A 13,665-nucleotide genomic window follows, 5' to 3' on the forward strand; every position below is an offset into this window, starting at 1 on the left:
GAATCTGGCCAGTTCAAGAAAGGAACCAAGATCTTATGGTGGTACAAGTTGTGTGCCAGTTTGGTAAAAATCAAATCATATATAAAGCTGCGTTTGTGCAGACAAGGTCAAAACAGCTGATTTTGGCCCTTTCAGGGGCCATAACTCTGGAACCCATAATGGGATCTGGCCAGTTCAAGAAAGGAACCGAGATCTTATGGTGATACAAGTTGTGTGCAAGTTTGGTTAAAACAAGCAAATTGGATGAATTGGTATCCCCCGCCGAAAGGGTTTGTGGTGAGGAATGGCAAAAAGATATATCCGGCAAAAAGTTAAGGATGTTAATAAGAAGCAAATAATTTCATTAGTCAAAATCAATTTAACAGAAAACAAACATTTAATTAAAGAGTACATAATAAATGTATGATACTTTGATCCTGACTAAAGAATTTATTTTGATTGGGATATGCTTACTGTAATAAGCTTAGCTTTTAAAATTAAATGCAGTTAATTGAAATATGAGCTTGAAGTTTAACTGGAATGAAATGTTGTCTTTGAGTGGTTTGGCACCAGGTGTTGCTGTTTTACATGTACATTTGAACTTAAAAGATCAGATGTCCTTAAGAGAACACAGGTAAGATATTTTGAACATGGCTGAGGGCAAGGTTTGTGCAGTCACAACTTAACATGTTGAAGGTTTGAACATTTAAAAAAAAAAAAAAGGGAATGGAAATATATATATCTATATATAGATATATGTATATATTTATTTTTTTAGGGGGTGGGGGTGCAGGGGAACGGGAGAGGAAACAAAATTTCACATGTTGATTATAAATATTGATTGAAAATTAAAAATGAAAAAAAAAAAAAGGTAAAAGGGTGAAGTTGGAAGGGGGAGTGGGGGGGGGGGAGACAGAGGATGCATGATCAGTGGTGGGCATGACTGGGTGGAGAAGTGAGGTGGGGGAATGGTACAACTTGGAAGGTTTGAAAAAAATCTAAAATAACAAATGAAAAAAAAAAAAAAAAAATTTTGGGATGGGGGGGGGGAGGGGGGTTGGGAGGGGGGGGGGGTTGTGACCAAGGCAAGTGGGTGACCAGGTGTGGGTGCGCAACTTCACATGTTTATAATAAATGTAAGAAAAGAATGAAAGAAATTTAATGAAATTCTGCCAAATGGTAAGTTTGTTATGTACAAATATGTGGATTTTTAGACAATTAAAGGGCAATAACTCTGAAGTTACAAAAAGAAATCCGTACAAAATTGTCTGTGCACAACCACATTATAGTGCTCTAAATTCTGTTAAAGTTTCATAGTTCTAGGTCAAATATATCAAAAGTTATGATGCAGAAATTGGCATATCTATAGATCTATAGTACCCTATATAGTTAACACTAGAAACTTCTAAGGGCCATAACTCTGGTGTTACTTGGGCAATCTGTCTGAAACTTGATGGGCCCCATAACCTCATAGTGGTGAACATGTATATGAAGTTTGTTTGGAAAAAATCTAAAATAAGGAATGAATTTTTCTTTTTTTTTTTTTTTTTTTGGGGGGGGGGGGGGGCGGGGATGGGGTGATCAAGCTAAGGGGGTGACCAGGTGTGGGTACACAACTTCACATGTTTACAATAAATGTTCATGGAACAGAATGAAAGAAATTTAATGAAATTCTACCAAATGGTAAGTTTGTTATGTACAAATATGTGGATTTTTATACAATTAAAGGGCAATAACTCTTAATTTACAAATAAATCCAAATGAAATTGTGTGTACACAACCACATTATGGTGATCTAAATTCTGTTTAAGTTTCATAGTTCTAGGTCAAATATATCAAAAGTTATGATGCAGAAATTGCCATATTTATAGTACCCTATATAGTTAACACTAGAAACTTCTAAGGGCCATAACTCTGGTGTTACTTGGGCAATCTGACTGAAACTTGACGGGCCGCAAGAACTCATTGAGGTGAACACGTATATGAAGTTTTAAATAAATATTCCCAACCATTTCCTAGATATGGCTCCGGACGGACGGACGGACGGAAAGACGGAAGGACGGAAGGACGGACGGACGGACGGACGGACGGAAAGACGGACGGACGGACGGACGGACGGACAACGCCAAAACTATATCCCTCCGACTTTCGTCGGGGGATAATAAAATCATAAATGAAACCACTATAGTGCAGACAAGAAATTGTTGACGCACGGATGCACGCACGCACGCACGCACGGACAAAGGGTGATCACAAAAGCTCACCTTGTCACTACGTGACAGGTGAGCTAAAAAATGGCATTTGCTTGGTATATTCTTACAGTTGACCGTGCTTTACATTGTGTTGCAAATTTTTAAAAACTTTTACCGTGCCGTTTTTTTATAAATTTTGTGTAATTTATGGTATATATAAAGCTGCGTTTGTGCAGACAAGGTCAAAACAGCTGATTTTGGCCCTTTCAGGGGCCATAACTCTGGAACCCATAATGGGATCTGGCCAGTTCAAGAAAGGAACCGAGATCTTATGGTGATACAAGTTGTGTGCAAGTTTGGTTAAAATAAAATCATAAATGAAACCACTATAGTGCAGACAAGAAATTGTTGACGCACGCACGCACGCACGCACGGACAAAGGGTGATCACAAAAGCTCACCTTGTCACTACGTGACAGGTGAGCTAAAAAATGGCATTTGCTTGGTATATTCTTACAGTTGACCGTGCTTTACATTGTGTTGCAAATTTTTAAAAACTTTTACCGTGCCGTTTTTTTATAAATTTTGTGTAATTTATGGTATACTTAAAATAAAACTGTCAATATCATTTTTCTTAACGTGCCTCAAGTAAACGGGTTTAATGCAACAGAGTTCTAACTCCAACATTGAAAAAATTAAGGTCGAATGCTGGGTCTGTTTAGAATTTTGCTCACTTCATTCAAAAATAACCTTGAGGCAGAAGTAAAACCTACCTACATTTCTTCCACAATATGTAGTCTAAAGTTTGAAGGCAAAACTTTTACCGTATGTAACTCAGTATTTTTATAGATGTCTAACTCTACCCCTTCTGTTTCAGAGGTAAATTCACTTTGAACAGCAAGAAACCACTTATCAACTGACTTTTTTCCATTTTTTATGCAATAAATCAATAACAAGTCTTGAAAGTAGTGAAAACTTACTAGAAAAAAAGGAGAAAAAAATGTTGGTGCCAGTGGGGTTTGAACCTACACCCCCCTGAAAATTGCAGCCAAAGTAGGTTTATAGTAGGAATTGAATAATCTTCAAAAAGAAGGTACTCTATTATGGGCCTAATACCTTAAAATAATTTTGGAGTACAGAAAAACAGTACTTAAGGAAAACATCTGATTTTTTGCTCCTGTGATGTATATGTATTTTGTAAATATTTCATTAAGATATGTCAAAATCTGAAATATACACAAGCATCATTTTAAATTTCACTAGTCTGCTAGATCAAGACAAACAAATTTTGATACAGACAAGTGATCTTTTCATTTCTTTGTATCATTCTGTTACAGTCAAAACTATAAAAAATTCAAAGAAAAGAATTTACAGAGGAAAATCATTTAATAGTTTGTTAAGTATCATCAATTTCAAACAGATACTGAACATTAAACATAATAATTTCACCTACCCTTGATAATTAAATACAAAACCATACTATTTGAACTTGCAACTTAATATTCCCTAGTAAACACACTTAGAATTCCAGCTTCCAAAGGGCATACAACAGTATTCCTAAGGATATTTATATAACTAAGCATTCTTAAGGAAAATCTAAACAAAAATTTTAGGTAAAACCAGAGTATACAAGCTCAATTAACTTATGACAGCTGTTTAAAGTATGACACACAACTCAAGTTTATTAAAGCAATTACCTGTGAAAGCTACCAGACCACTCTGTTTTGCTTTAGCTCGATTGTCAGCATCGTTAGTTATAAGAACTATTTTTACACTACAGTTCTGTTTACTGAGATGATCTCTATACCATATTGCTGCCTCACGTATTGCACGATCATTTCGATCATTTGACTTCTCACCGGGTTCCCTCTCTATGTAGGTTTCTCTGATTAATAGAAAATAAAGTATGCATTGAAAACACTTGTTGTCATACCAGTTGCGTACTGTCTAACCTGAGCTGATACATATATCAGTAAACTGATCATTTGACTTCTCACCGGGTTCCCTCTCTATGTAGGTTTCTCTGGTTAATAGAAAATAAAGTATGCATTGAAAACACTTGTTGTCATACCAGTTGCGTACTGTCTAACCTGAGCTAGTGGATACCTGTAAATAGCATGACCATGCATAAAATGGTCACCTGGTGTTACAGTTAGAATTCTCTATATGACCCTTTATATAGAGCACCGCTTTGTGGGTGCAGACACTCATCTGATATTTTTTTGTCTCTGTGTAATAGAAATATTGTCCTAGCTTTTAATGGGGATTAACTGCTGTAAGTTTTAAAGCAATAGCTTTCACAGTTAAGGAGAAAAGTTGACCTAAATGCAAAACTTAACCAAGAAATCTGATATTTTCTAAGTCAGAAAGGGGCTCAAATTCTTGCAAAATGCAGGATAGAGTTATGTTTCTTGCTATACGGTGTCAGCTTATGATGGTAAACAAATGTTGCAAGTTTCAAAGCAATAGCTTTGATAGTTTAGGAGAAAAGCTGACCTAAACACCAAACTTAACCAAGAAATCTGATTTTCTAAGTCCAAAAGGGGCCATAATTCTTGCAAAAAGCAGAAGGGAGTTATTTTTCTTCCTGTACAGAGTCAACTTATGATGGTGAACAAATGTTGCAAGTTTCAAAGCAATAGCTTTCAAAGTTTATTTGAAAAGCTGACCAAAATATAAAACTTAACCAGTCGATCAAGTGATGATATATAGGTTTAGCAGTATATCACAAAACAACAGATTTTTTTAGTAAATGAACAGCATCTTGACACATATCTTATCTGTCCAATATATGTTTTACAGTTCTGTCCCACAGAGTTGGATACTTAAAATAATCTTAATGAGTTGTCCCCCTTTAAATAAGAATGCCATTTGTAAAGAAATAAATGTAAACAATTGTCAAAAAACGATGTTTTACCTAGTTGTGTAAAGTTTAAACACTCGCAAGATGTTGCAAATGCATCAAAACCAAGACATGTAACATTTAAAAAAAAATGATGAGTTTTTAAAGCCGCTGAACTGTCTAGAAGTGTGGCCCCTTCATGCAGTCCCTTTCCAAATTCGATATATATATCAGTAAACTGACTATGGTTTTGTAGAATAATATAAATATTTTATACGCTGTTAAATTTTCATGTAAAACAATGCTTTCTTTCTATGATTTGATGACGTTCGAACTTTTTTCTCCGAAACATGGACCTATACCTTAACTCATCATTTTTTTTTCAAAAATCAGACGAGCTAACAAGAGGGTCATGATGACCCTGGATCACTCACTTGAGTAATAGGAGCTACATGTTTCAATGTCAAACTGATGATAAAATATTAAGGAAGTGAGTAGGTCACATTCATGGTCAATGAAATTCAGTTTTACGATTTGTGTGCAAAACTGTGCATCAAAATTTCAAGGCTGTATCTTAAAAAACAAGAAAGCAGGTCAGTAGGCCAAGGTCACAGTCAAGTGACATCATATTACTTGGGGTTATCAGGTAATTATAATTAAATAGTCTTGGAAATAGGATCAGAAGTTTTTTTAAGTATTTTTCCTATATAACTCACATAATAACTAAGTGACCCCAGGGCGGGGCCTCTTTTAAACACAGAGCCATAATTTGAACAATTTTGGTAGAGGAGTTCTAAACAATGCATCATACCAAATATCAAAAGCCTAGGTCGTATGGTTTCTGACAAGAAGATTTTTAAAGCTTTTTCCTATATAAGTCTATATAAAACTTGGGACCCCCAGGGCAGGGCCTCTTTTCACCCAAGGGTTACATTTTGAACAATTTTGGTAGAGCACCATAAGACAATGCTACAAACCAAATATCAAAGGTCTAAGTGTTGTGGTTTCAGACAAGAAGATTTTTAAACTTTTTTTCCTACCGTATTTTCCCGTATTAACGCCCCCGGGGGCGTTACATTTTCCAAAGAAGGGGCGTTTATTTGAGGTAAAAAATAAAAAATGAAAATTTTTACAAAACTTAAAAACATCGTTCAAACTAGCTTAACTTTAATTGGTTTGAAACGGTAGGAGTTGAGATAAACTGCTAAAAGGACATTACAATATGCCTAAAGGTGGCAGACAAATGACTGTTGACATCAAGCCTTTTATCAAATAATCATATGAAACTACAGGGCTTTTAGCAGAAGAGCTCTGTCGGTCCTCTTTACTTACACAATCATGGTGCAAGCTAAACTGTAAGGGGAATAATGAGCAGTTGCTCTTATCTTACTAAGTGAATGGATTACCTCCCTTCGTTCACCCAAACCAAAAGAGGAAGTAAATTTGATTAAATTTCCAAAAAAATTAAAACAGAAAACAGATTGGAAATAATTTTTATTTTATGTCATTTATAGCAGAGAATTAGACAATAAACACAATCACACTTCATAAGAAAAATCTTTCAAGGTGAGTTAAGGCAGGCACTTTATTTTTACATTTTTAAAGTAATCTATATCTTTATGGCAACTGTTTAAATGGAAAATTTTATTTTGTTAAAAAAAAAACAAAAAAAACTTCCTGCCCTATAACAGGTGTAATTCATAATACAGTATCACAAATACAAATATATAGAAAATAAATGGAAATATTTTATATCATTGGTTTCTTTCCTCTGCTATTTTAGTTTAAAATTCAGATCTAAATAATCAACTGGAATAGGATACAAATTCAGTTCATAAATATTTTGCTGTTTTACATTTCCAGAATGTCTCGAGATCCTGATTATTACCAGACTGTATCACTGAAACTGTCAGAGGTGCTCAATGATATTGGTGTCAATGAGAGAATGATTCTGAAGAGGAGGAGGATGTACTTGTTGTGGGAAACTATGGAGACTAGTACATACAGATTGCTGGGCACTAACATGTCCTTATATCGTTTTGGTAGCCAGTCTGAAGGGTCTACAACAATAGGACTCCGGTCAGACAATGATACACTCGTCTGCCAAAGTGAGAGTAATGTTATACAGGACTGGAGTCAGTGGCAACCTGGCAAGCTCAATGTACTGATGATACAGGATGAGACCACATCACCAGGTTACTGTCTACTACAATGGCTGAGGAATGATGAGCCTCTTCCTCTTCCAATTCATCATATACCAAACAGCAAGCTTACAGTTAGCAGAGGTAAAGTGCTGCTGAAGAACACATTATTGAGAGAAATTGCTGCTATAGAAGGACGTGTAATAAATGGTCCTGCTGCATCAAGGCAAGGAAGGCCAGGTATTGCTGATCAAGATCATGTTCTAGCATTCCACTGTAAATCATGGCCTGCAGAAGCCCAACCATGGCTAGAAAAACAAGGCATAGGAAGATGGCCTACAGAAGACATGAAGAGATATTGTGAGACTACAGGATGTTTTGTTGTACCAGTGAGCAGTAAAAATGGCCAGAATGAAGAACTTGAATGGAGAATATCTACTTCTCATGCTCAAAGATGTCTCATGTTCAGTCTAAACATCACAAAATTAAGATGTTATATCCTCATGAAGATGATTCTTAAAACATTCATAAATCCTCAGTGTGATGGTGTCCTTTCAAGCTTCATGTGCAAAACTGTTTTATTTCATTGCATACAAAATACAAATTCAAATAACTGGGTGCAATCTAACTTACTCCCATGTTTGATGTGCTGCCTTACAGTATTGCAGAACTTTGTAAGACAAGAAAACTGTCCACATTTTGTAATACCTGAAAACAACCTGATGGCTGGAAGAATTTCTCCTCATAACAAAGTCAGAGTTTTTGAAATCCTACAAAAGATCATACAAAGTAAGGGTCGTGCATTGCTGGAGATTCCCTTTGATGACCTTGGAACGAGACTTCAACTGAAGATAAATATGGGTGAAGCTTTTCAGTATCATGGAACTCCAGCCCAAATGTTTGCTGAAATTTCATCACTGCTGCTATATAATATTATCAGTGACATAAGTAGAAATCACAAGCTCCTTTTAGAATCAATGCATGATGGAAATGAAATGGTGTATAAGAGGTTATCAGACTTTACATTAACACTAACAAGAATGTACAGAGCAATGGGTTTTAACAGTTTGGAAAAATCTGCAGTAAGGCTTTTAACACCTCTGCTTCCATCTTCCTTAGGATCTGTGATAGCATCTCATGACATTTACACTACTGGCAGTATATCACCAGAAGCACTGGACTGGTTTTCAGTTGGTTTGAACTCAGATGTGTCATCTGGTGGGTTGAAATTAGCATCTGCATTATACTGTGTAGGAGATATGGAAAGAGCCGAGTTTGTTCTGAGGAATACAGAAGAAAAGTATGATCTGAATACTACTGAACCTGTATGTGCATGTTATGATCATCCCGTGAATTACCCAAGGCCAGGATTCATGCATAAATGTAACACTGGAAATGAAGAAGTGATAAAACATATAACAGCATTTTGTGTTAGATTTCTGCGGTGTGAAATCTGCTGTGTTCCTAAAGAGCTACAGTATGAAATGTTTAGATCTACACAAGAGGAAAGGCTTGAAAGGGATGAAATATCTGACTTTTGGATGGACTGGGCAGTGGTAGATTCTCTACCTTACCTGTACTTTCTACAGTACAAAACGTACGGAGCTCTTCATAGAATGGCAGACCAACAATGTGCACTTGCAAACCTTGTCACTTCCATTGAAACAGAACAAACCCTAACTCACAGGGAAACTGCACTGAACTTACTGGGACAGTGTATGGAACAGGAAAACCAACATATTGATGCTTTACGATGCTACATGATATCTCTAAATATCCGAGCAAGAAGCAATGCTGCAAATTTTCTTATATGTAGACTTATTTATGTGTTGTTTAACATGCAGGAACCTGCACCAAACTGAACAGGGTATTGAAGAAAATCGAGTACCTATATGAAGCTTCTGGGACCTACAATACACACTATTAGAGCTCCAGATAAGATAAGGTTTTGTGCAATTAGTAATGGTACTACCAGATTTTCTGTGAAATTCGTAACGGTACTACCCGATATTTTTTCTAATTAGTAACCTGGTACTACCTGGTATTTTGTGAAATTAGTAATGGTAGTTCCAGATAACAGACAAAAATAAGCATAAGTCATATCATCGGTGAACAGTATCTCACTCGAATAAAAACTGAAAGTAAAACTGTGTAAACTAAAATTACATATATTCAAATCAATTCATCGATGGAAGTCAGTTAGATTTAACATAATCTTTTACCATTTATGACAAAAAATGTGTACAATATTCCAATTAATCACACGGTTACAGGGGTGTAAAATTCCACTCGCCCGCTAGCATTGGCAAGTTAAAGTCTGTATAGGACGAGTGGACCTCACTGTATACTCGACCGACCGGGCGAGTGGTTTTTACGTCCAAACTTTACAAAAATCCAGAAATTACATCTCCAAAAACGTCAACAAACTTTGAGATGGTTCAGTCGCTACCTGGATTGACATTTACCCGCGAATCGTAAAGATATCAAAACGTCATGCCGGTATTTTTCCATTCCACAACAAGCACGTGCGACCTACCGTAATATCTAGTTTACATCAACACGTACACAAAAACCGTGCGTAGTGCATTCATTTTTTAGCGTTTTTGCTTCAATTTTTCAATACCCCTTGAGAAATTTGAATTCTATAACGATTTTAATAAGATATCGACAGAAATGTAGGCAAAATTCTATAAAAACGGTCGAATTTTCATTTAATCATTTGTAAAGTTTCAAACAGCACAATCTTAATTACTTATTTCTTTCTAAAAGTAAATAAATGATGAATACTCAGGACATAAAATTCAGACCTTTGACCAGAAAGTACAAAAAACAGAATGAAAAAATCTTAAATAATGAAAAAGCGTCAGCAATTACAATACATGGAGTAAAACGATTTTTGGCAAACAGATTTCTGTTAGTGCGGCAGAATAGGTTATGTGACCTCGTGAACGTAAACAGAAATGCGATTTTAAAATAAAGCAATATGATGTCGTTGCGGTTTTTAATAAGTTTTAAATGAATCTTTGTACATGTATTTTTTGACACGACAATTTAAAAAAATTTCTTGTCAAACAATAATGTAAATTCCTTGAGGGCAAATAGGTCACAGAGGTAGGATATCCACTATTATCGTTTGAGATTTTTTTTACCTTTTTATACGGGATATAGCACATTCGCTTTTAATAACAAATTAAAGAAGAAACTTTTTTATTGATTTCTATTTCTCAACAATTTTAAGAACCGAGGCGGTACGATCAGACAGTGACGTGTCACATGGCGCAAAAACATGACGTAATGCCATGACAATCTCGAGCAAAAATACCGCTTTGATATCCACTTCAGATGTCAAGATACCGACTCACTTCTTTTAGCTCTTTGAGGGGGTGTAAACTGATAATGAAAACAATGTCAATTACTTAGTTTATCAACTGAATAATTACCGATAATCGTTAACCTTTTTTTTCTCGCTTTCAACACGGGTAGATGGACGATGATTACTGTGTCCAATTTTTTTTGAGACACTTCAAAATAATTATTTTTCGGGAAATAATACTGTTGTACATATACTCCTTTCATAAAAGTGACAGTATTAAAAGTGTCAATTATAAGGGCGAGTGACTGTTCACTAAGGGCGAGTAGGTATTACTGGCTACTAGTCCTGCAGGGCGAGTGGTGTGAGAAAATTTTTTACACCCCTGGGTTATAAAACATTGTGTTTTTTTTGGTTTTTTTGCTCTCGTACATGCTGACAATTAATAAAAAGTGTCAAATACGTAACAGCAGCGCTAACTGGCTGAACACAATCGACTGTAGTGTATCGGATAATTTGATTCGCTTCACACTTCTCGGGAAAATCTCGCAAGTACCTGCAGTAGGCGGAGCTTACATTATGCTACTGGTGTGTGTTTCATGTATTTCCACACTCTCATTTGACACCGTGCAAATTGTCAATAGTCGGGATAGCGTTGATTAGCGCAACTTGGCGCAGACATGCAATTCGGCTCGAAATCTTCCTTTGAAATTTGTAATACTGTTAACATGTCGTACTGATATGACCACATTTTAAAATAAATTCGTATTGATACGGCCACATTTTAAAATAAATTTGTATCCGACCCCTAACAAATTCGTAATTACGAAAATACGGCCTTATCTGGAGCTCTGTATATATATATCATGTATTACATGGTAAATTTAGAGACATTAATGTTTATGTCAATGAATAAATCATGAAGTTTTTATGAACTGATATATGATTTACACTAAGTACTTATATCTGCCTTGAGTACAAACATTATGTCCCTATAGGAACATCAATAATATGTGCCTTAAGAACAACCATAATGTTCTCTAAGATGTTATATATGCTAGAAGTCAATGAAGCAATGTAAAATAGAAACATGTTCAGTAAACTCCTGTTTTAGCAAACTCCACAGGACCAGCAAAATCTAGAGAACCTTATAAATGTATAGATTAGTGAACAAATTTCTTAGATCATAATTTTTATATTCAACGAATTTATATAACAAACTGATTAATCATGCCTTAAATTTCGTCTAGAATGTCCAGTTCAAACTGCATTAAGAGACCACCCAAGTGAAGGGCAAAAAGTGGACTCTGAACACAAACTTGAACTAGAAGATGCTTTTGTAAAAAAGCGCATGTCTCCACCAATGCAAAGTCGTATAGGCAAGAAGTCAATAGGGTTCAGGAGCGAAAGTCAAAGAGACACTGATGGTTGGCTGCAAAAGGGATCACCTACTTGGCATGTCCAGTCATGCCACTTAAGTTTCAACACTCTTGGCCTAGTGGTTCTCAAGTCACTGTTCAGGCTTCTGTGACCTTGACCTTTGATCAAGTGAGCCCAAAATAAATAGGGTCATCTACTCTGCATGTCCAACCATCCTATTAAGTTTCAACGTTCTAGGTCAAGTGGTTCTCAAGTTATTTTCCGGAAATGATTTTATATGACCAGGCCCCTGTGACCTTGACCTTTAATAGACTGACCCAAAAATCAATAGGGGTCATCTACTTTGCGTGTTCAATCATGCTATGAAGTTTCAACATTCTTGGTCAAGTGGTTCTCAAGTTATTGATCGGAAATTGTTTTCCATGTTCAGGCTTCTGTGACCTTGACCTTTAACAGTGACCCCAAAATCGATAAGAGTCATCTACTCTGCATGTTCAATCATCCTATGAAGTTTCAACATTCTGGATCAAGAGGTTCTCAAGTTATTGATCGGAAATGGTTATCAATGCTCAGGCCTCTGTGACCTTGACCTTTAACGGAGTGACCCCAAAAACAATAGGGGTCATTTACTCTGCATGACCAATCATCCTATGAAGTTTCAACATTCTGTGTTGAGTGGTTCTCAAGTTACTGACCGGAAACGGCTTTCCATGCTCAAGCCCCTGTGACCTTGACCTTTAATAGAGTGAACCCAAAATTAATTGGAGTCATTTACTCTGCATGTCCAATTATCCTATGAAGTTTTAATATTCTGGGTCGAGAGGTTCTCAAGTTACTGATCGGAAACGGTTTTCCATGTTCAGGCCCCTGTGACCTTGACCTTTAACAGAGTGAACGCAAAATCGATAGGGGTCATCTACTCTGCATGACAAATCATCCTATTCAGCGTTCCACACTAACGGTGTCCCGGGATCCCGAGGACACCAAAAATCCGCAAGGGATCCTAAAGTTCACAATTTCGGTGTTCCGTCGGGACTCTTGATTTTCAGATAAAATATGATTCTAAAAAAATGAAATTCCCCAGTCTTGTTCGCTCAAACATCGGTCTTTTGGTTCGGTTGACCCGAGGTCCCGGGTTTTGACCCGCGAAAATCGAGAACAAGAGGACCATGATGGTCCTGAATCGCTCACCTCTTCCCACATGACCCAGTTTTGAGTACGATGTAGTTTTTTCTATTATTTGACATAGTGACCTAGTTTTTGAGCTCATGTGACCCAGTTTTAAACTTGACCTAGATATTATCAAAATAAAAATGCTGACCAATTTTCATGAAGATCCATTGAAAAATATGGTCTCTAGAGAGGTCACAAGGTTTTTCTATTATTTGACCTATTGACCTAGTTTTCGAAGGTACGTGACCCTGTTTTGAACTTTACCTAGATATCATCAAGATGAACATTCTCACTAATTTTCTTGAAGATCAGATGAAAAATATGGCCTCTAGAGAGGTCACAAGGTTTTTCTATTTTCATACCTACTGGCCTACTTTTTGACTGCACGTGACCCAGTTTCGAAACTGACCTAGATATCATCAAGGTCAACATTCAGATCAATTCTTATGAAGATCCATTGAAAAATATGGCCTCTAGAGAGGTCAAAAGATTTTTCTAATTTTAGACCTACTGACCTAGTTTTTGAACGCAGTTGACCCAATTTCAAACCTGACCTAGATATCATCAAGATGAACATTCTGACCAATTTTCATGAAGATCCATTCAAGGGTATGGCCTCTAGAGAGGTCACAAGGTTTTTCTATTTCAA

The 13,665-nt window shown here is 36.2% G+C and overlaps 3 protein-coding genes across 3 annotated transcripts in view; 1 reads left to right on the plus strand and 2 right to left on the minus strand.

Annotated features, from left to right (window-relative positions):
* The window catches only part of LOC123548760 (uncharacterized), a 169,156-nt gene that overhangs the window by 23,213 nt on the left and 132,278 nt on the right, over positions 1-13,665 (minus strand). The window lies entirely within an intron of this gene.
* The window catches only part of LOC128557548 (exosome complex exonuclease RRP44-like), a 29,221-nt gene continuing 18,935 nt past the window's right edge, over positions 3,380-13,665 (minus strand). The window contains exons 4-5 of the mRNA XM_053544915.1: positions 3,868-4,055; positions 3,380-3,396 (exon numbers count right to left, since the gene is read on the minus strand). Coding sequence (XP_053400890.1) covers positions 3,380-3,396; positions 3,868-4,055 — 205 coding nt within the window. The remainder of the gene's footprint in view (positions 3,397-3,867; positions 4,056-13,665) is intronic.
* LOC123548766 (uncharacterized) lies at positions 6,470-11,381 on the plus strand. The gene is made up of 2 exons (XM_045336302.2): positions 6,470-6,578; positions 6,876-11,381. Exon 2 carries the CDS (start codon positions 6,877-6,879, stop codon positions 9,013-9,015), a length of 2,139 nt encoding a protein of 712 aa, XP_045192237.2. The 5' UTR covers positions 6,470-6,578; position 6,876; the 3' UTR covers positions 9,016-11,381.

This window comes from Mercenaria mercenaria, chromosome 6, assembly GCF_021730395.1.
Source record: "Mercenaria mercenaria strain notata chromosome 6, MADL_Memer_1, whole genome shotgun sequence".
Taxonomy (NCBI): domain Eukaryota; kingdom Metazoa; phylum Mollusca; class Bivalvia; order Venerida; family Veneridae; genus Mercenaria; species Mercenaria mercenaria.